This window comes from Toxotes jaculatrix, chromosome 2, assembly GCF_017976425.1.
Source record: "Toxotes jaculatrix isolate fToxJac2 chromosome 2, fToxJac2.pri, whole genome shotgun sequence".
Classification (NCBI taxonomy): Eukaryota; Metazoa; Chordata; class Actinopteri; family Toxotidae; genus Toxotes; species Toxotes jaculatrix.
The window spans coordinates 28,525,409-28,549,559 of NC_054395.1; the positions used below are offsets into that span (position 1 = coordinate 28,525,409).

Consider the following 24,151-nt stretch of genomic DNA (forward strand, 5'->3'; position numbering starts at 1 on the left):
AGTAAGTTTTTATTTTGATTTCTGTCTTTCCAGGCAGTCTGTGGTTTCAGTTCATTTCTATAAAAATCAATTTGTAGAGACTTGAAACTTGCTGCAGACAGCTAATCCATCACAGCCATTACTTATTTATTTTATTTTTTCTGGAAGTTACAGTCTTTTCTGACCGTGCCTTTAAATGCTGGCAGGAAGCGTCATGTAATGTCCATGTTTGCTTTTTGTTTCCTTGCAAATGCAAAATGGTTTGACAGTCAACTAAATCATGCAGAAAGACCATTTAACACATACTAATCATTTTAGTTTCAGTAACTTAATCCCAGATAAATGGCCAAAAATGGATGGATCGTGTCTTTTCAGGGTCTAAATGCTCAGAGGCTTTTCTATCATATTAACATCAACCAGACAAAAAAACGCTGACCTTATGATTCTGTGAAACCCTGGATCACATTCAATGATAACTGAAAGTTATTTTTGAAAGTTATGACTCACTATCTGCACATGGCATCTACAGTGTGGTTAAGGTCAGGGAAAGATGCTTTTGTTAAGAACAGAAATTCCACGTCTGTAACGGGACAAAAGTGAAGGCTGAGACATTCGTCTCTGGGCTGCACGTAGGCTGAATGTGGTCAGTCAGAGACAGTCTGCGGCTGTTTACCATTTACATGTATTTTTGCTGAAATATATCCTCCACTCCAACCAATGATGTTGTGGCATAAAAACGATTCTGTTTAATAATTTAAAATATTGGATCATAATATTTACTGGCCCCAGCTTCATTTCAAAATCTAATTTCCAGAATAAAAGTGAGAACTTGAGCAACTAAAGAAACACACAAACTAAAAGCTGAGTCGAAGGGCCGTCCACTGTCCAGTCTCATGTCTATGACACACACCATGTCCCTGTTGCCTGTCCCTGGTTTGAGTCCAGGGACGTTTCCAGAATAGAATTTCTGAATAGTGTTTCTACCGTGACTTTGTTTGTTTTTACTGTGTTGAATAAGAAAATGTGTTTGAAGTTTAAATGTAATAAATATCAATTAAAATGTTTTTATTGGATAAATTAGGATGCAGGTTTGAGATGACTGACTCAGTAACAGCTGAGATGAATTATGCAGCAGCTGAAATGTGGCTTTGAACTTTCAGAGAAGTTTTCTGTCAAATATTTGTCCATTAAAAATTCCCCTAATAGTGGAAACTGCTGTCTCTTCATGTATCAGATTCATTTACAACTCTGTGAAGGGTTATTCGTGTGCTGGAATATTTTCTGTGTTTTTCAGTCTTTTTGTGATCAAAAAATATCTGACGGTAACCACAACAACGAGCACTTGTAGAGGATTAATACGATTCCCAGACTCTTTTATTTGTTTTTGTGAAAATCAGGAATTCCTCAAACCCAGATTCCTAAAGGGAAAGGAGCACTGAAAGGAGGACGAGAAGTTTGAGGCGGAAAAGAAAAGCTACGAAAAGACAAGACGACAAGAAACGACAAGAGATTAGACAGATGGAGAGAAAGAGATGCACATTCAGTCTGGAAGTGACAGATGGAGAAGAGGAAGAAGGGATGTGGGGGGAGAAAGAGGAGGAGGGATGGTGAACAAACTCAGAGCCTCCAGTTTAGTCGGCCACAGAAGTTGGGCAAGTATTCTGTGGTCGCTGCAACTATTCAGAAAATGTTAAAGACGGAGGGAGGGGATCACTGACTGCACTGTGTGTGTGTGTGTGTGTGTGTGTGAGAGAGAGATGTTCATTTGAGTGCTGGTATGCAAATGTGAGTATGAATATATGAACATGCACAGTTTGGTGATGTGTGTACATTGTGCATGTGTGTTGTGGTTTAATCCCCAGCAAAAACATGTGTGTTTGTACTAGTGGTCATGTTACATTCTGTATGTTTATTGGATGTGTGTGTCTGTGTGTGTGCGTGTGTGTGTGTGAGAGAGAGACTCAAGAAACAGATGCAGCGCTGTGTGATGCAATTACTTCCGAAGTCAAACTGTGGGATTTCAATCGGAGATTCTCAGAGAAGACGTAAATAAAAGATTCAAAAGGCGTAATTCTTTATGTTGCTCCTGGAGTGTTTTGACATCTGTCACTCGTCCATCTCACACAAACAGACACGGCAAATTACATCCACAACAATCCGCAGCGACTCTGACAGATGCGTGTCCACGTGTAACGGTGAGCACCAGCACAGTTAAAGCCCTGTTAATGAGCAGCCCTGTCTCGTAAAAGACACGGCTGTCCCACCAGAGTCCTGTCCGTGGTTTGGTTTAAGCAAAATAACATGAATAACATGATCCAATCAAGGAAATGCAAGTGAATATGATGTTACAGTGTAGTTGTATATCAATGTAATTTCTAGGAGACGTGGTTTTAATAAGTGATGGGAGCAGGGACTCATCGACACAACCGATCAGAAAACAGCTGACGGTGCGTTCTGTCTGCACAGGAAAACAAACAAACAAAAGACACTCAGGTTCACAGAAAACTAAACATACGTCCCCCCTATGTGTGTGTGTGTGTGTGTGTGTGTACATTGTTGATGACCACACTCACACACACAGAGCAATGCTACATTCATTGTGTCCCACCATTGTCCCATTGCACTTAGTTCATACACAATGTAAACACAAGTCGACACACGTGTAAAACGTGCTGTGCCCACTGACACACACAGCTGATAAGAATCAATAGTGTGTCTGCATGTGTGTGTCTGCATGTGTGTGTTTGCATGTGTGTGTGTGTGTGTGTGTGTGCACCTGTGTGTGTGTGCTGTGTGTGTGTTCTGGATGGAGGGCAGTTTCTGGGAATTGTGCTGCTGCCACAGTGGGGAGATGCTGAGAGCAGCAGGAGGGTGACAGTGTGTGTGCGTGTGCGTGCGTGCGTGCGTGCGTGCGTGTGTGTGTGTGTGTGTGTGTGTGTGTTCTCATTGTTTTCACTTGTTACATGGATAAAGATTAGAGCGCCTTTTCAACACTCGAAATCGCACACACACGGACACAAAGACGTGCATACACCCTGGCCTGACCTATATCTAACTCTGCATGCAAACACACTCACACACACACGCACACACACTCACACTCACACACTCACACACACTCACACTCACACACTCACAGAATAATGAGGGCAGGCATGCTGAAAGAAGGACAAAGCCTGTTACTTTATGACTGTGATGATGGAAAGTGACAGAGACTCGTTTACCTTATAAAACCTCTTTGACCAGCTGGACATCAACCTGCTGCTTCGCACGTTTCATTTACCACAGAAGTGAATTCAACAGTATCAAAGAAAAACTATGAAACATAGTTTTTCTTTAATGTTCCTTTAATTTCACATTACTGCCATACAGCAATATGAAAGCTATGAAAACTATGATATAATTAATATATTTTTCTTTTGTCCTGAGATTCAAAGTTCACTCTTGACCTTGGAAACAACTTTTTTGTCAGTTTGACGTTTGTAGCTCTGCTGATCGGTTCTATTGGTCATGATAACACTGTGCTCACTCAGGTAAAGGCTGACACCTGGGATCGTGGGAACATCAGTACAAGTCTGACGACTGCGCAGGATTATTGGGATTAGTACATTCATTTCAGGCACTTTCACCTTTATTTCTAGATCTGGTTTCTCTGGACCTGGTTGCGTTGGTCCGTGCACAGCCGGCACCTGTAAGGCTCACTGACCAACGGCGTGTGTGGTTTTACTGTGGGTCATGTGAAGGACCATTTCTCGGCTGGTTGCCTGGCAACCTCATACTGACTGAGGGTGGTATCGATCCTCTCGTCCAATTGTCTCAGTAAGACAGTGAATAAGAGACATTTCTCAAAATGTCAAACTACTTTTTAAAGATGCTTCTCTGCCGATGCAAACTTTCATCAGAGTTCATCAGACTCACTGCGCTGTCGTTAGAGATGAGTCCATTCAAAAGCACTGACTTGCACCGTCGTGACGCTCAGGCTGAACTCGTGGTGTAGATCCTGTCAGGGACAGACAGACTGTCTGACGGACAGATGGGCAGACATTTTAACTCCCGTGAGTCCCATTGTGAGGAAGTGGTGGTGGATGTGCGGGGACAGGAAGAAGAAGCAGGGAGCGAACACTTTCTCAGTTTCACATCGCTGCAGAGCTGCTGCTATTCTTCTGTCTGTAACCCCAGAGGAGCAACCAACATCACACACGCGCACACACACACACACACTATGGCAAACAGTGCATGGCGCATGAAGACACACACACACAGAACAACTGTGTGATGACTAAACAAAACAGGGCAACAAACAGACAAGCAACACAGAGTGTTTGGGAGTGTTTGTGTAGAGCTCATACATGTCTTTTATTTTCTTTAGCACTTCGTTTTACACATTCTGCAAATTTTCTTGGATTTTTTTTGGATCAGTTTAACTTTCTCCCAAATTTTTTACGTTTTTTAAAACGTATTTCTTTATTTTTAACACAGTTGTACATCGTGGGTTTCAGTTTCGGGAGGACAATACCGATACGACGGAGTCCGTCAGCTCATAGTGACCTGAGTCTCCTCAGAATAACGTATTCATTAGACAATTTTGCAGGACTGGATTTACGTCCAATGCAGATTTTCAATGCCAAAGCAGGAAATAGTGTGACGTTCATATAGAGCAGTGAAGGACATGAACCCGGGGGCCTCGTCCACCAGCGGTTCATGTTTGTTTCCGTGACCTTTTATAGTGTTAGTGGCCCTAAACTCAACCCATTTAATGCGCAGTGCAAAAACATGAACCCAGTGAAAACTTTAATCCAAAAGAAAACAAAAAATTCTGCTGAAAGCCGTTACAACACAAAAATACAAGAATAAATTCACAATAATCGAAAGATCGACTTGTGTCTACGCACACTATGTCTTTATGAGCATTGTGTGTGTGTGTGTGTGTGTGTGTGTGTGTGTGTGTGTGTGACAGGGGGTGTGACAGGGAAGTGTGTGGGAGAGGGGCTGTCAATGCCTTCCCACACACACACACACACATCATAAAACACTCATAAAAGACACACACACACACACATCAGAAAGGACACACATGCACACGGCCCAGCAGCAGACCAGCGGACTTCAGTCCTGCTGTGACCTGGCCAAGAGGAAATATCACACACACACACAGACACGCAAACACAAAGCACTGTCTTCATTCATAAGGACAAATCATTTCACAGTAAAAGCAAATTGGAAGCAGAACGTGTGAGACGCAAGAGAAGAGAATGAAGAGACTCAGTGTGTGTGTGACAGACAGCAAAGTCTTGTGTCGCTCTGAAGTAACACGCACGTTTTCTGATGTCATATGAAAGTTTTACGGTGACAAAACTTCTGAAATCGTTCTTCGCTCGAATAAGTCTGATTTTATCGCAGCATTTCCGCTGCAGGACAACATGTTTACCATGCATGAAAACTTCTCCTGACATGTTTGAAGACAGAAAATTTATGTCTGACATGGTTTTTCCGCCAAAAAAGTTCATACTAAACTTCTGAAAACTACATCTGCTCCTTCTCTCTCTTTTAAAACCCTGATAATATTCTTCAGCTCAAAAGTTTAACTGCTGAACACAAGATGTCTCATACTTCACTGAAATGTCCATGTTCAGTGTAAGGACCAAGACTGGCTTCCAAACATAGGTCAGAGAAGGTTTCTGCCCACAATAACTACAGAAAAATGTTGTTTTATTACAGAAAACAAAACGGTTGGGTTTTTTTGCACATAAAACACATTTTAAAATGGTAGGAGACTTGAACTCCCTCACTCTCAGGCGTCTCGTGTCTCAGGCCAACTCGTGTCCTCTGGCTCTGGAGAACGAGCGAGGACGTGTGCCAAAACTGTGCCACACTGGACCAGCAGCCTCATTCTCTGTCCGGGGATGATGACATCAGCTTCGCCACCTTGTTCCTGACTTCCTGTCTCCTGGCTGGAATGTTGGCACCGGGCGGGGAAACAAACAAACACATGCGCTCTTGTACACGTTTTTACACACACACACACACACACACACCCTCAAGCACACAAAGAAGCTGAACTCATCAGATACACAAAGGGACAAACATGCAACAAATATTAACTGTTGGCTGTGTGTTTGGCTGATTATCATTTTACTGATGGATAATTAATGTTTATTTAATCCAAGGCAGCAGCAACAACAAACAATCTAATGTTAGAGAGCAATATTAATGATCTTTAATAATTTATTGTATCACCACTGAGTCCTGGACTCATTCTCCTATATTATAGGCTGTCAACCCAGTAGATAGGTCCATTGATGTGTGATTGATATGTGTGGATCATAGGAACCACCATCATTAAATTCCCGTGCTGATGTTTAAGGTGTCTTAATCTGCAGTTCTTCTGAAGGCAAACAGGAAACTCTGACTGTAATGAAGTGAGTGAAAAATAAAGTCTGTAATATACATATAAATATGTTCATTTCACTTTTCCTCAGACTTCCAGACGTCTCTGAACGTCTCACCTCGTTCGTGTCTCAGTTCTGACAGATGTGAGCTCATTCAGTTCCTTCACATTTGTGTTTCCTCATCCTGTTTCTGTTTCTTTAATGTCTGAAAAAAATATGAGTCTATTACAGCTGAACTTCCGTAATATAACAACACCATTGTGCTGTTCCAATAACTTCAATACACGAGCTGTATGAACATTTCTGAAATTTATTATTTTTCCGAAGGTACTTGTTGCTGATTGTAAACAAGTTTTCCTACGAAAGCCAAAGATGTGTCCGTTTTACTCAAGCCAAATTTTCAAAAGCAGAACGGGTTCCATATTTTTTGTGCTGTGGTGGATGTTTTCTGACAGAATCTGAAACATCAAAGATAAACCGTAAAATCGCTCGGTCACAGCAGATGTGCATCAGCGTGGAGCAATCACACAAGAAGAAATCCATTGTGGAAAAGGCCGGGACAGCAGACTCTGCACTCTTGAATGATCAGAATGTAATTCAACATTCTTGGTGGTTGTTGCTGGGAAATGAACTGTAACATGTCCAGAACTGGACCAGCGAGATCCCCACTGTAAAGTAAACTGCCCTCATGTTTTTGAGAAGTGAACAATAGTAAGGGTTGTGTCTTTCTCCGGGGAACCATCTTCGATTGAACTTTTACACCCACAATGCACCTGGCACCAAAACACATTAATTCTGCTTCTTATTGTTATTAATGTTATCACATATTTACTGTTGTTGTATTTCACTTTCGAATTATCGAAATCTTAGTATCACAATAAAAATAATAATAATCTCTCAGCTGTTGTGGAAGCTGAAGATTTTCCATTACATATTTTTTGTTTGTTTCACTGAGATTCAAACTTTCCACTGATTTTTTTTCGTTTATGATCGATGTGCTGACAGATGTTGTGACTGTGCATCGCTCATTTTGACTGAACTACTGCTTTTTGTCACAAGCTGACTCAGAAGTCTGTGACAGAATGGGGGCTCGTCCGCACATTTTATTTATTTATTTATTTATTTTTGCTGCTGTTGGTAAGTTTTCTAGTGCTGAGTTACAAACAAATTTTCTAACTCAGTAACGAACCTTAACTTCAGCAGTTCAGCTGTTGGGGGACAGTTTTGGAGCTTTTCTCTGGCCAGAACAGTGTCCTGTGGACATGGACACTGGATAAAACGGTGGTAGATTGTCTCCAACAGCCCTGACCGAGCCGTAATATAACAAAGCTGTTAAAGCTGGACGATGGGGATGATGGTGGCATTTAGATTCTGGTTATACTTTTCTCTGTATAAGTTGTACTTTGCCTGTTGAGTCCTTCGGGTTAACTTCTGCCATCTGGAACTGTTCGTTGTACCTGGAGTAGATCTATGTATCTAGGAAGTGTCTATTCTGTGTGTATCAGATCAATGAAACCTACTATCAGCGGCTGAATTCAGGAAGTGTCCCCTTCTCTTGATCTATGGACTCATTCAAAGTCACCTCTGACGCCAGGAAGTGTTTCTCTTCTATAACTGGATCTTTGGAGTCTCAGCTATTAACCATCTGGAGCAGGACGTGACCACTCTCCTTGATCCTAGGTTGTTCATTCTGACCCTCAGCACCAGGAAGTTTCCTTTCTACTTACACTGGATCTATGGAGTCACTGCTAGTAATGACCTTAGACAGGAAGTGTCCGCTGTGTTGGATAGATGGAGCCATTCTTATTTCTTTCAGAAAATAGGCCAAGTATTGTGTGGAGCTGGCTCCTTCTTCCTCTCTGATGGTAAATGATTCTGCTGAAGCTTCGTCAGAGCGGAGGCTGATTTCATTACCCCACCTGTGAGTAACCCGTTTATATTAAGAACTATTGGATGAGCTCATCCAAAATAAGATAAGGTTTGTTTGAATAATGTTATCACCAACAAAATGATCACAGTACAAATTTAAAGGTTCAAACAGTAAGATGTCTGACTGGTCCTGTCCGCAGAGAGGAGTGCACCACCACCTTGACTCCAGGATGTAGTGGAGTACAAATATACTCACGTAAATGTACTCTTTCTTTACTTTCCACCCCCGTCCAGGCTAAATGAGCTTAGCACAGAGATCTGCCAGCCACTGTTCAGAGATGCAGCTGTGGCGAGCAAATGGAACAAAAGCCACAGAAAAGTAATAAAAGGAAAATAAAAATTATTTAAGCTGGAGGCAGTAAGTCACCGATCAGCTCTCCTGCTCAAAATCTGACCCTGCTCCGTGTGAAATGTTGATGTGCCTGTGCAACTGATGAACGTGCAGCAGCTTTTCAGATGTGAAAATCTCCAACTCCTCCCAAATTACATGATTTAATTATGATGAATTTGTGATGTTTGTGACAAATAATTATGAAAAGATGAAAGTGTTTACTGCAACAGAGAGAAAGAAAGTTTTTTGAGTGTAGGTGTTCATGAAGACCTTTGTCATGACTCTTGAAATATTCACACTGTGTCACATGTTTTAAAACTGGGTCATTTTTCAGGCTGTAGTCAGAAATGGTGCTGTACTGAAATCCATTACACTGTAAAACACTGTTTTTTGTTGGTACTTAAAATAAATTTAAAATAACAGTGTTCAGGTTTGACAACAATGAAGGATAATACTACTTTATGATTTTTTTGTGGTGTTTTCACACAGAATGTTTTTTCAAACAGTTTCCAGGAAAAATAATTAAAGCAGTTCAAGACATTAAAAGCTCCATGAGGTTGTCAGATCTTCATCACAGCTGCAGAGAGTTCAGTGAAGCTGAAGATTTGTACAGTGAAAACATCCAAACACAGAGAACCAACAAGCAGCAGATGAGTTGGTTTTAAACTTTAACCTGAGTCTTTACATGTGTTAGAAATCAAGAACTACAAAAGGGAAGAGACTACAAACAAGTAAGAAGAAAAGAAGAAGGGATGATGAGAGGACAGAAGGTAAGAGGACAAGAGAGAGCAAGAGACTGGAAAGATGAAAGATGGAAAGGATCAGAGAGGAGGACACAAGAAAGAAGGAAAAAGAAAAGATAAAAAAGGGAGGAAAACGAGAGAAAAACCAAATAAAAGATCTGATGAGCAGAGGACTGAGGAAAGAAGCATAAAAGAGAGAAGTGAAGAAGAGAAGACACTGAGGAGGGGGAGGACAGGAAAAAGAAAAGAAAAGAGAAAAGCAGAAGGGATGGTGGGAGGAAAATGAGAAAAGAAGAAAAGAGAGGGAAGAAGAAGCTACTTTTGTTTCCTTGGATGAGTTTCTCTCATCTGCATCTTTTTCTCCCTCGCTGCATACCTCCGAGCTCTCCAGGTTCTCTGTAGTAAACACACATACACACACAAATACAAACGCACACACACACACACACACACACACACACACACACACACACACACACACACACTCAGACTGGCAGCTATCTCACCCAGCAGCTGTGGATGTTGCTGCCAGCTCTGCTCCTCAGATCCTCAGCTGGAGGAGGTTCTTGGCTGCAGACATCAAGCAGCAAGAATTCATGAGACAAAAAAAAAAGTTTCTCCAAGAATTATTTACTCGTCTCAAATGAAGTAAGGACAGTCTGATTCAAATTTGGAGGGAGACAGAACCCCTTCAGTAGAGTCGTAGTGAGTTGTCGCTGGCAGGCAGTGCTGGGGAAGTTTGTTAAAAAATGTAATCTGTTCTACATTACATGAAATGAATGAGGCATTTCCATTTATTTCTCCTCTTTCTCAGCGTAAATCAGTACCCCCTGCCTGTCAGGATGCATCTTCTGCTGATCTTAGAGCAGCGGCTCTTCACCTTTTTTGGTTGTGACTCCTTGTGACTTGAAATGAAATGAGGAGTCCACAGCTTATGTCCTCAGAGAGATTTAACATCACACTCCAGGATCAGAATAGATGTTTGATTCAACAGATTCTTTTTTTCCTTTTCAGAACTTGGTACCTACATTACCCACGATTCAACTCAACCACCAACAGGTCAGTTGGAGATTCAGGTCTGTTGTGCCAGTTGCAATGAGCCTGAGGCCTCTAGGCTCAAACAAAGGATGAGCAGTCTTTCTAACTCCACACCCCCAGGTTTTCTTCATCTTCAGATTTGTAGTTTTCAGGCTGAAAGGACTCTGCTTTAAGTCACATTACTTAAGAACATCGATCAGATCCCTCTGAAGCAACAAAAGCCCTCACACACAACATTAGCAGTAGTATTTCCAAACATCTGTAAATAGGCACTGATGTGTAAAATCAGTTGGGGTTCCCATCTGATGTGAATATAACCTGTAGGCACAAACAGATGTGGAAGAGTTGTTTGTTTTCAACACTAAGGTGAATTATAAATATTCACTGATGAAGCCAAGTCTTCAGTCTCTAAACCATTACTGGGTCCCATGATGCTTTATCATTACATACTTACACTGGACCTGAGTGTGCAGAGCCTTGTTTTCTCTCTGTAGAGTAAGCTCTGTATTTTACAGAGCTTGGCCTCACACATTTTCTGCATCAACATTTCTGCAGGGTCCAACAAGCAGAGAAGAACTTTACAACACTGACATCTAGAGGAAGGACACAGTAAATACACACAGGGATTTAATTCAGGTCTGTAAGAGTCCTGAATTAAGAGAATTCAGAGAATCAAAATCACATCTTCCTCCAGAGGAAATGAAATGGACTCCAGAGCTCTTTAACAAAGGTTTACAATCAGTCAGTTATTTCTGAGCAGTCTGCTCATGTTTATGTTCCAGTCAGGTTGTGTGCTTATCACCTTTATCACAGAGAAGTGCCTTTAAATGGTTTCTTAAATCACTCTGTGAAATAATGATGAAGCTCTGCGTCGCAGCGTCCTTTGCTGCTTATTGAACAATTTTAATAGAAACATAGATTAATCTAAATCAGAGGTTTAGCTTTCCATCACAAGCATCCGCTCTGATTCAATTCCCTGTTTGTTTGTTTGTTTAGTTTGATGGAAAGTTACTATCAAGTCAAATATTGGGGAACGTTTAATTTGAAAATGCAGTGCGCGGTTTCCGGGTTGAGCGGCGCTAACATGTGGCGCACACCTGGCTTTGAGATACCGGTATGTTTTCTGTCGTTTGGTGGGTGTGTCGGTGTTAGCCAATCAGCAGCCACGTCTATAGAAACCCCGCAGCATGTGAAGGTAGTGCGCATGCGTAACATACCCATAAGCAGGAATTTAACGCAACACCATTTCCGGCTAAATAAACTTGTTGTTGCGTTGTAACGGGACTGAACTGATCATCACAACATCTTTAAAAAGTGAATCCAGCCGAACGCTTCGGTTTGGTTTGATGACAAGTTAAAAATGTTGGACGCGTTTTCTGTCGGTCAGAGAAATGTTTTCCATCTGATCCTCACATGTTCCCCTGTAGGAGAAATATAAACAGAAAAAGCTGGAAGCGGTGAAACATCTCCCTGAGTCTGGCCGCGCCGCTCCCGGCTGAGTTTAGAAAGATTCCAAACAAAAAAAACTACAACTCCCAGCGTCCCACGGTGCCACACAACAACAAACGAGAGGGAGGCAGCAGCTGGGAGAGAAGGAGACAGACCGAGTGCGCAAAGGAAGGCAGAGAGAGAGAGACCGGGAGAGTTTTTCTTCCACATCAGTGGAGGTTTTCTCCGCTGCAGAGCAGCAGAACTGAGGCTCAGGAATCCGCTCAAAATGGCTAAAAACCAGGAAGTGGAGCGCATCGCCAAAAAGCTGGATAAAATGGTGAACAAGAAGAACACGGTGAGTGCGATAACAGTTGCTGCATCTGCAGAAAAATGCGATCAGGTGATGAGCTCTACCTTTAACTGCTGAGAGGGGGGAAAATTCTGGAAACACGGTGAGTGTGTTTTAACTCTGCTCACTGCTCTGTGCAGGATAACATATGCATGTGTATCCAAGCCAACCTGTACTGAAATAACGACACTGCTGCTGCCGTCTTCTGTGATTTTTGAAAATAGTTTGGCCACAGATCACAGCAGCGATCGGTGCCAATTCAAACATCAGCACCTGGATTCAATTATCTTGTCAACAGCTCCAAAAGTCAATAAATTTTATGGAGGTTACAAGGTGACACAAAGCTAAAAGGAACTCAAATAATTTTTTCAAGTGTTTTTATTGGGTGAGTGTAGTTTTCACCTGGTGCACATACTTTAGTACTTTATTTTGAAATTTGAGGTGAAACAGTTGTGTCTAAGGTGACAGGTGTGTTGGCTTTAATTCAGTGAAATAATCCTAAACATGATCACTACAGTGACAAAACTAGGACATGATTTAATAACGGTTAATGTGTTGTGACGTGAGTGACGTGCAACTTTGTGCCCGTTGCTGTGAATTGTCTTTGAACCCAGAATGAAGAAAGTATTAGCCAACGCTACTTCATACAGTTCTTTAATTAAAAAAAAAAAAAAAAAGCAAAACTTGAATAAAGCTGTATATTTTTCCATTTTAAAGACTTGATTTTATAATGTACCCTTTTTATTTAAAGTAGCATTTGGCCATTTTTGACCATTAAGTGCAGAAAGACTCCAAACAACATTAAAGCCCTGAAACATTATATTGGCTGATCAAGTGCTTATGGGTAAGGTGGAAAAGAAGAGGCTGTTTACACATCCAGCAGACACAGGGTGACACTATCATCCCATATTTGTGTCCACCTGATGAATGTAATTCCAGATATTCACTTTCCTTTTTGCTCTTTTTCTTCTTCTTCTTTTTTAATTGGCTAAATGTTCCAGTTGCTCCACCAGTTACCTGATAACTGCCTGCTGTGTGGTGCTGGTCAGGTGGTGTGTTTTCTTTAAGTAACTTGGCTGTGGTTTTGTATGGGAGGCTGTTCAGAGCCATGAGTGTGAGAACAAAATGTAAAAACCCTGCAGAATCAAACGGAAACTGTCTGGATGTCGAAATGTGGAAATAGGATTTTGTGATTTGCAGGAATTGGCTGTTGTGGGTATGATGTAAAGAGATGTAGTTCCAATCTCTGAGCACAAGGTGGAGTGAGCTCCCTGCTACCACATACATAACACAGGATAGTCAAGCTAGCAACACCATGTGTTTGCCATTGCTGTACTACACAAGCAGACACTGACAGTGCATTGTGAGATACTTGCTAATTTGCTTTATGTTGGGTCATGTTTGCATGTTTATATGTTCATTGTACATGTTTGAAGCTGAAGTTTGATTTAGAGAGAACCTCAGTAGCCTCCTCTCATGTGAGCTGGTCTCTGGTCAAAAGCTTGGGGCCATGTTAGCTGCTACTAGAATAACAACCAAATCTCTGCCTGAACTGTTGGCAGTGGTAATGATTTGTGGGTAATGTAGTCACTAGGTTTTGACAAGGAAGCAGAAAGAGTAAAATAAAAAAAAGACAGTATCTCTGATTCTGCTGCATCGATTTTGATCCTTTTTCATGCGGAGCGTAGTACTGAAGCAGTGGAGTACTCATAAGTGAGCGAGTAACACTGGTAATACTGCTAATACTTGTTTTTTTTTCGTTACCTAGCAGGAATGAAATATTGCTTGGGGACTTTTGGTCTCACACTTTCAGTTTGCACATAAATGTCTTGATGTTATTTGTCTTAAATGTCACAGTGGGATTTGAGAATAGATGCAGTAATAATGCAAGTTTGTCACTCGCCTTTCCTTTTCTTTAACATCCTCTTCTTCTTAACTACTTTTATTTCACCTCTCTTTCATCTGACATCCTCTGTAAATCCATATCTGCTTTCTGCTGTTTTTCCTTTGTCTCTAAATGTCCTTTTGGTCTTTTTATCTGTTCATGTCTCCATGTATCTGTGTTGCTTATGTGGCAACGTGGGAACACGTCCAGCTTTTCTTCCCTGCTGGACCATCTCATTTGTCGTATCATTTTCTTTCTTTCCCTTTTCCCTGTTTTTACCTGCTGTTTTGTTGTGTCTCTCAGACTGTTGTCCTCTCTTGTGTTTTGACAACGTATGGCATCTTCAGTAAAGCATCATCATGTGGGATTTCTTTAATGTGAAGCTATTGCATCACTTTTACTTCAGCCTAAACTTCAGCACAGCAGCTGCTGCAAAGAGCATCCCATCCCACCGACTTGTGCAGCTGTTGGGTTTAATTTGCTAAAATAAAATTTCCTGATAGCGTGTATGGAAACTTTTTGGTCCTCATTCAGAGACAAATTACGAACAAGAGTGAGCAGGAGCTCCACCCAGAGAAAGCTGCTTTCGCTAAAATTCAGTCTTGTGGCTCCATCATTCTCTGGGTGACCTTTCAGAATACATTGAACAATTGCTTTCGGGGTGTCAGGGTGACAGCTTTTCAGCTGTGGGAGGGAATCTTGGGAAGAAACCATGAATCTTCACATACAGTAAAAAATGACATCTTGACCATTTGACACTCTCGACCTTCAATGTAAAAAAAATATATATAGATATATAGATAGTGCAACATAAAAAAAATGAATAATAATGGATTTTATCGGTCCTTGTCTTTTTCTGTTTGAGGTATAACCGTAGTCTAAGGAAGTGGGATGAACCTGGGAGATAAATCAGCCTGAATGTTAGGATATTTATGTTGTGCGTTTATGTTCAGATTTGAGGAGTGCAATTTTTGATGCACTCCTGCTGACTGTCGCCAGCATGCGTCCGTCCCTCTCACGCCACACACTGATATGAAAGTCGCTGTGTGCTGTTTTGTCTGCAGGACGGTGCTATCGACCTGCTGAGGGAACTGAAGAACACCAAGATGTCTCTTGAGACGCTGCAGGTAATTGTTGCTGTTGCTGGTACTAATGCTCTTACCAGTATACCACTTGCACTGCTAGTGTATTAATGCAAGGTATGGACATCCAGCAACCTCCACAGGTGAAAAAAAATCGATTATTGATTAATCGCGATTATATTATGGACAATTATGAGTCGATTATTAAATTTCCAAAGATCGATTTTTTTAAAAATTTTTTTAACGCAGCAGGGACTCCTCCAGTTACTGGCTGACATACAAGATTTAACCGCAAGGCGGAGCTGGTGACAAAACACCCTGTAACAGAGGCAGCGAGCGAGCTTACTATGCTAGGGAGAGGCGTGTCGCTCCTTGCACAATATGGCGACCGCTGACGTAGGCCAGCACTTCCGGTGAAAACTTCCGGTGATCTAAGCGAGAGGCAACAGCGATCGAGTTACATTAACAGAGATTATTTTATTTACATAGCACTAGCTATGTAGCTAACATTTAGGTCAGTTGTCCAGTAGATGTTTTAGAATTATCAGTTGTTTTTTTATTCAACGTTTGACGCTTTTTAGTTGAGGCGCATACGAACAAAACAAAAAAAAAAAAAAAAACACGGCTCCCTGAAAAAAAGCGCCAACTTTTCTCGACCAAAAGAAACGACTCTGTTGCGCAGAGAAAGCAGAACTTATCGCTGTCGGACAATGCGTTTAGACAGCTCTCAAGTTAGGAGTAGCATGAGATTAGGCGGGCCTGCCGAATAGGTGAGTTTTTTTTGTTTGTGTTTTAATGTATTGCTTCAGAAAACTAGAGACAAGTAGCGCAAACGCTCACCAATGGCCGCGATCAAGATTATTTACCACCCTTGTCCGTGCATCAGGTGTTTGAGCTGGTGCATTTTCATTTCAGGTCAGTAAAAACCCAAAGCTAATGTAATGGTGACAGTGATACAGAGAATGTTTTTTTTAAAGAAGCAACATAGATCTTTAATTAATTGCTGAGTTGCTCATGCCTTCACTAACAGATGAAAACCAGTGCTTAAAATGCCGACTACAGATCCGGGTGTTTTTGGTCGGGTTGAAGTCATCCCTCCAGATCTTCTGCATCCACTCTGCCCGGACCGCAGCGTTAAAGGGGAATGCATGAAAGCTGAAACGGTAAATAACGGCACACAACAATGAAGTGCGGCCATTGGTGAGCGGTTGCTCCAGGTTCGAACCCCGGTCTGAGCTTTTCTGCGCGGAGTTTGCATGTTCTCCCTGTGCCTGGTACTCCGGCTTCATCCCACAGTCTCAAAAACATGCACATTAGCTTAACTGGCTACTTCGCATTGTCCCTAGGTGAGTGTGTGCGTGTGTAGTTATCCGTCTTTGCGTGTCGGTCCTGCCGTTGACTGGCGACCACTCCAGGGTCAGCCCCGCCTCTCGCGCGTAGTCAGCTGGGATAGGCTCCAGCTCCGCCGCGACCCCGACGGATGGAGCGGTTCCATCCAGAGGAGGCTGCATGGGCTAAAGACAACCGCCTGAAGCCTCATTCCGCCGAATCAGCGTACTCTCCACGAGTTGAAAAAACAAAATTATCCCCGGTGAAAGACTACATCTAAAACGAGTTAAAAACTTGTAAGTTACAGCTACACTACACAATACTGAAGGTGCTTCGAGATGTTTCTCAATGAAAGAGAAGTTGAAATTGGACCGATTAACCACCCCTACTCCACAGTGGTTTGTCTTCTAACGTCACTGCAGGGATGTAGAAGTGTACTGCGGGGTGCGTCTGAAATAAATGTGTGAAATAAACACAGCTGATTGTCTCAGATAACACAGGAGAAGTCAGAAACATTTATTTACATGGATACTGTGTTTTCCTTCATTCTCTCTCTGTTTTTCTGGTCTCTCTCTCCCTCTCTCCTTCTCTGTCTGCAGTCCACCAGAATTGGGATGTCGGTGAACGCAGTGAGGAAACAGAGCTCAGATGAAGAGGTTCAGACTCTGGCCAAAGCTCTCATCAAGTCCTGGAAGAAACTGCTTGGTGTGTGTACAGTTTTTTTTATTATGTTAATTAACAGCGCAGGAAAAAAACATATATATATATATATATATGTATATATATATATCCAATTTAATCTATTGATTATAAGAAATTAACGGTTTCATATATATAGTGTCAGAAAATGGATGATGTAAACGTTGATTTATCAGAATTGTTGTTTATCAGTTTTGTCAATTAATCGACCTGACAAGTCCAACACTGCTCTGGCCTAGTGACACAATGTCCTTTGAGAACACTGTCATGATACAAGTGAACGTGTGTGTTGTTTATCGTCCCACAGATGGATCAGAGGGGAAGTCGGAGGAGAAGGAGAAGAAGAAGGAAGGTTCGCCTGTGAGGTCGTCGTCCACCTCCAAGGACTGTGGCAGCAGCGAGAAAAGGTCCGTTGTCAATACAAGAGGAGGATATAAAGTGGAGTTTTCCTTTATTTAGTCATGTTTCTTTCACCATACTAAACATCATCATCACCTCCCCTCCTCCTCCTCCTCAGCAACAAGAAGTCTGTGGAAACCCCTACCACTCCCACCACTCCAACGCTTCCTGCGCGGGTCACCTCCTTCCCGCCTGCCCCCGTCACCACCGACAACATCCGGAACAAGTGTCGAGAGCTGCTGGTGGCCGCGCTGCAGACTGACGGTGAGAAGATACATGTGTGTACACTGAGTTTTCACAATGCAAAGATGCTGACAAGAAGTTTTTTTTACCAAGGTACCAAGTTGAAAAAAAATCATTTTTTATCATGGTGCTATTATTTTGCTTTTGTAAAACGTAAATGAATTTGTATATAAAGCTTTTAATGTGCACAAACCTAAACAAGAATGTGTGTTTGTGTTTTTCAGACGACCACAAGACCATTGGAGTCGACTGCGAGCATCTCGCAGCACAAATCGAAGAACATATCCTTTCACGTCATCAACACACAGGATACACATGAACCAGCAGGACAGGATTTCAGGCCTGAATGAAAGATCTTAATCTGTGTGTGTTGACAGGGTGTGTTTCACTGTTCGAGTGCGGCTCTGTCAGGGCACCGTTGGGTCTGTTCACTCAACACTTTGGTCCAGAGTGAGATATCATAACAATTACTGGATGTATTGTCAGTAAATTTGATACAGACATTCATTGTTACCAGAGGATGAATCATGACGACTTTGGTGATCAGTGACTTTTAATCTAGTGCCAACAAAAGGTCAAAAGAGCACACTAAATGTCAGTACACTCTCATCCAGTAGCTTCTAAAATACATGATGTTACTAACACATTTAACTGAACATGTACAAGGGAAGGAAGTAAGGAAATGAAACTAATACAACACACGTATGCACATACAAAATGCACGTACCTGTTGGATAGGGATTTTATGATAAGTGATGGTAAATGAATTATGTGATATATACTGTACTGTCTCGTCTCATCAGTTGTGAGTGTTTCGGGTCCTTGACTGCTCGTCGTGCTCACAGATCTTCCAGGAGTTTAAGTCTACAGACATGAAATATAAAACCCGCCTACGAAGCCGCATCTCGAACCTGAAGGACCAGAAGAATCCCGACCTGCGGCGCAACGTCCTGTGTGGAAACATCTTGCCTCAGCGTATCGCCTGCATGACAGCTGAGGTCAGTCCTGCAGACATTTTGTCTCATCCTCACTTCTTCCAGGGGGTCGTTTGAGCATTAAGACTTGGCTTAGGGTTATGGTGACAGTAAGTGTATGGTTACATTGGATTAGTATAAGGAGCTAAGGAACGAATTATGCCACGAAATGTCCTCATTAGTACAGTACAAAGGTGTGTGTGAGTTTCAGAGGGATGTTCTGTGTTTTTCACCTGTACGTGAAGTTTTTTCTGATGAACAGATCTTGTTCCATTCAGGCCCTGCTTCAAACATCAGTGAGGTACTTGAAGATAGTACTTGTAGATTATTGATACTGATGTCTAGACTCGATCATGTTCACAAAGAGCTAAATGTTGTTCCATCTCAGCTGTGACTGGGCTGAGTGGGGAAGGTTTTCTTTACTCATGGGCAGCAAAGAATGTGTTTAATCTCTGTAAATATTTGAATCCTGTATACTTGAATGCAGCTGGTTCCTTCAGTCTGTGTGCGTGCGTGTACTTGCATGTAGGAGATGGCGAGTGCGGAGCTGAAGCAGATCAGAGAGGCTTTGACTAAAGAGTCCATCAGAGAGCATCAGCTGTCGAAGGTCGGGGGAAATGAGACGGACATGTTCATCTGCAACAAGTGTCACGGAAAGAGCTGCACATACACACAGGTATGGACACACACACACACGAAAAACTGAGTATGGACAGTTTTGACTAAAATCCTTCACTATTCTTATTTATATATTTATTTTTATTAAACCTACTTTTCTGTGTGTGTGTGTGTGTGTTTTATAGGTGCAGACCCGCAGTGCAGATGAGCCCATGACAACCTTCGTGTTGTGTAACAGCTGCGGCAACCGATGGAAGGTAAGAAGATACGTTAATAATGGCATGTTTGATAAATGATTAAAACAGAATAAACTGAAAACAGCATATGCATAAAATTAATAAATACACAGATGATCCATAACAACATAAAGAACATAACAACTATAAAGAAAATAAATAAATACTCTGTAAAAGCTCAGGATATCCATTAAAGGCTGCTGAATACTTGCAAATGAGGTAAACCCCAGATCTGTTGCTTCTATGAAATGTGTGAACTTTCAACACAGAAATCAAACACATACCACCATCCCACCTGTTGAAAGGCACGGTGGGAAATGTAGGATAAACTGAAGTACAAATAAACATGGGAGGTTGAGGAAAGCTGCCTCAGAAAATAAATAAAGAGCAACTCTGTTGTCTCTTTTTTCTCTGAAGTGTTACTGAGCGAAATTGATTGTCAGTAACAAACTTTCACCACAAGATGGCAGCAGAGACTAGTTTAGCTTCCTCCTCTTCCTCACAGCCTTACCTTCCTGCTCACCTTCTGTTAGAGCTCCTGCTTCCTTTTCACATCCTCCTTACTCTCATTCCCTTTCCTTCTTTTTCTCCATCTGTTCAGCTTGTCTTTCACTTCTCTCAGCTTTCGTCCGTCCACTCCCTCCTATCTTGTTTACATCTTAAACCTCCTTCACTTTCCTTTTCACCCTTTCCCCTACATCTAACCCCTCTTCCTCTTCCTCTCCATATTTACTCCCTCCTTCTCTCCCTTATTTAGCTCCTGGTTCTAGGTCAAGGTGAAGCAGCTAATTTGAGAAGCTGATGGTTTGTGGGTAGTCTGTTTTGTTGGTTCAGCACTTCGAGACACCGGAGAGACTGTGACACATGGTGCGAGGCTTCAGCATTTTAATCACAGATAAATTACTTAAATAAAGCCACATTAAGTTTTGACCTTGTCAGCACAAACGAACGTTGTGGTTCAATTCAACTTTCCAAAGATATCAAATATGAAGGCTGAACTTTTTGGAGAGCATAAAATTTTTGCATCCTTTTTAGCTCTGGTGTGGTCTCCACCAACTCCTGAGTTGAAAATATCACTTTGCTCAGTGTTCCACTTTCTGCCCCTCTAGTCTCTTTAGTTTGGTGCTGAGTGTGCAGTGTAAAGTGGGTTTATCTGAGCTTGTTAGCTGAAAACCACTGTCTGTTGCTAATGAACAGGGGTTGATGAGAGCACTGGGACTGGATCAAATGGTGCATGTGCCATGAAACTAAAACTATGCGCTAAAAGAGGCCAAAAAGCTCTGTGCAAATGCTCCAAGTTTCACAGATGTTATTGTTAAATATTTTAAATAAAATGTAAAAACCTCTGGACACAGCGGCTTCGCCCAAACAGGAATATTCACGCTGTAGTAAAACTGGTGGCAAGACATAAAACTTAAAGGTACCCTGTGGAGTTTTTTACCACTAGTAAGGCGTTGGAGCAACATTTTCACTAGTGACTCATTGATTTGTTTGTTTTGTGCGTGTGCCCATCTGTGTTGTGCTCGTACACTTGTGTGTGTGCACCTACACCGGCAGCAGGATTCACATCCTGCTGTCGGTTTCCTGCTAATCTGTTGGTTGGCACCAACGAATGTAACGATGCGTCGACAAAGACGATGAAGATGGAGACTGCTAGCGAGTAAACATGGAAGTAAACAAAGCAGGAATTTAAATATTTTTGTAAAGATTTGCAAATGTTTTGAGGAAGGACATGCGTTCAGCACGTTTGGATAAACACATCAAGGATACAAACAATGAGTCTGGTGAGTAACGCTGAATTTAAACTTCACTGTTCATGAGAAAACTCCACAGGGCTCCTTTAACTGAGGTTTAAGCTTTTAAAAATGGTTCAGTGGGTGATGCTGTAGACTGAGCTCCAATTAAGTCAAGAATTTTTACTGATGAACTTTGAGAAAGTTTAATCACAGTCTTTCTTTGTTTCAGTTCTGTTGAAGAGGACGTGTGTGTGAATTATTCCATCATGAAGCAGACTGACTAAAATGAACTGAATCTGAAAAAAATGAATTTATTATTTTTTTTCTCATTTTGTATCATTTCTTTTTATATATCTAAAACTAAAAGATGTAATATATTTGGAGAAAATTGTCAGTTCATGTTGTCCATTAGTTTCATTTGTTTTGTATAGAATACTTGGAGTTTATTTCTTATGCTGATGAAGCTTTAAGCCAGATTTAAATCACATTTAGGCCTTGTGGAAACAGTGAATGTGCCTTTTTTTGTGCTGCCACATATTTTGCGCTTAACATTTCTATTAAAGTTGCTTTTGGATGAAAACTAAGTCCTTTTTGGTCTTGTTTGGTCTCAGCAGAGAAGCTGTTAGAGTCAGAGAGGATTGATGTTGGCTTATTTCAGATTTCTGAATCGTTAAGCTTGGGTTTAATTACTCTAAATTATATACTTTGGCTCACCTGATGTATTTTTGCGGATGTGACACATCCATATTATTAAATACCGAGCATATGAAGGCTTTCAGAAGAAGTTTCCCAGTTGAGTACAACTTTAATGCGGATGCTATGTACAATTTGAAAGCTTGTAATTATGGTAACTCCCATATGGCATGAGCACAACACGAGAAACAGTGTCATCACTGAATAGTTGTGTTGGTTTATTACGTGTTTAAGTTAATTTTTCAACTGTAAAATGTCTCAGTCTTGGTCATCGGATTTAAGAGAGAGGGGATCAGATTGTTATAGGTTTTTAAATCAAACAGTGGTTCTTCAGCTGTTATGTGTTATTGGATTTTTAAAAATCAATATTGGCTTAACAAAAAGCTGGTATTGGTTTGGTTGTTAGAAATTTAGTTCATGGTCATTGCCATTTTAATAATATTTTAGATGTTCTCTCGTGACTTAATGGAAAATAATAATTTCCTCGACAGCAAGATGTTCACATCAGCATCTACTACCTTAGATCGTTCTAAAGACACTTTTGTTCAGTGAATGACATTTTCTGATGACCTTAATTTGAATGAGGTAACTGTGGCATTCAAGTCTTACTTAGAGTAACAGTCAAACTATTACAAAACATGTAAACATGATCACTGTTGATGAAATTCATCTGGACAGAAACGGCTGTGTCACTTTCTGATTTTAATTCACCGAACCAGATTTACAATTGCAAAAACAAATAAATCACAATGGACTTAAGAAAAAACACAGGGCCGTCGTCTCAGTTTTCCAAATGATGCTGGTGCTGCGAGTATGTTGACAGAGGTGATGAAAAGCGGTGAGAAAGCAGAGCAGAGAAAGCTCCTGTTGTGTTTGTTGTGGAAACACTGCTGAGCTCTTTCCATACATGAGCATGGGAGAGAGAGAGGGAGGAAGGTGGAGAGACACTTGGAAGGCTCGGGGTCCGTGTGATACCAGGTTCTGTTAGGTCTCTTCTTCCTGGATGGAAAACAGACTGAAGTCATGTGGTTTAGACAGAACGCAGGGCGGCTGGATCCGACAGAGAAGAGAGGATGGCTGGAGAGGGAGCTTCAGCAAACAGGCTGCAAAATGAACATGTCATTTCTGACTTTAGCCAAATTTGGTTTATATGCTTAGAGTGAGAAATCATGTCTGAAGACCGGAACGAGTGGAAACTGTGGCAGATGAAACGGGCCATTTTGAATATAAATTAAAAGTAAACTATGGTTTTGATCTGTGGTTTTGGTCATATTTTAAGCACCAAGTTAATAGGCTTTGTTCTGTAGTAGCAACATCACCGTGTCGCTGATCTCAGCACGTGATCTGGTGAATAACCTTTAAGTATGAACACAGAACACAGTGACTGTGGCTAGCTAAGCTTAAAAAAAGTCCAGATTAAACACTGCAGCAGCTGATGACGAAAACCTCTTTCTTTCTTTCTTTCTTTCTTTCTTTTTTTTTTTTTTTTTTGTTTGCTTGTTTAATGTTTAATTTATATGTTAGCTAACTAGCAAACGGTAGTGCTAAACAATTCGGTTACCCATTTAACGGGCCGTTATTTCCTGCTAAGAATTATTTGGAAGCAACTAAACTGAAATACCAAAGACATTGCCTCTATTTTCCATCATTGCTGGGAATACTAGGGAAAAAAACATATACAGATAAAGAATGTGAGTGAGTGTGTGTTTGAGTGAGAATATGGAGGTGTGTGTAAGTACGACACTGTGTGTGAGTGTATGCTTTATATACAGTGTGTAGGTATGTGTGTGTGTGTCACATAATGAATTAATCCCAAACACAAACAGATCAAGTTACAGTCAACTGTGGAAAAAGACCAGATACACACACACACACACACACACACACACACACACACACTACAAATCCACACTTTCACAGGTTGTGTGTGTGTGTGTGTGTGTGTGTGTGTTGGTTTCCTTGAGGAACTGACTGTTGGGAGTATCAACACTGAGAGTCAACTGCAACAGCTCTGTCCGTCTCTGCTCAGTTCATGTTCACTTTCAGTTCTTCACGTTTGAGCGGTGGT

At 41.3% G+C, this 24,151-nt stretch overlaps 1 protein-coding gene across 1 annotated transcript; it reads left to right on the forward strand.

Annotated features, from left to right (window-relative positions):
• The first annotated feature begins 12,019 nt into the window (after positions 1–12,019).
• tcea2 (transcription elongation factor A (SII), 2) lies at positions 12,020–21,962 on the forward strand. Its single transcript, XM_041058218.1, has 10 exons — positions 12,020–12,195; positions 15,139–15,201; positions 17,085–17,190; positions 17,492–17,591; positions 17,702–17,847; positions 18,051–18,107; positions 18,670–18,824; positions 19,330–19,476; positions 19,604–19,675; positions 21,620–21,962. Exons 1-10 carry the CDS (start codon positions 12,127–12,129, stop codon positions 21,626–21,628), a joined length of 924 nt encoding a protein of 307 aa, XP_040914152.1. The 5' UTR covers positions 12,020–12,126; the 3' UTR covers positions 21,629–21,962.
• Positions 21,963–24,151: the final 2,189 nt, after the last annotated feature.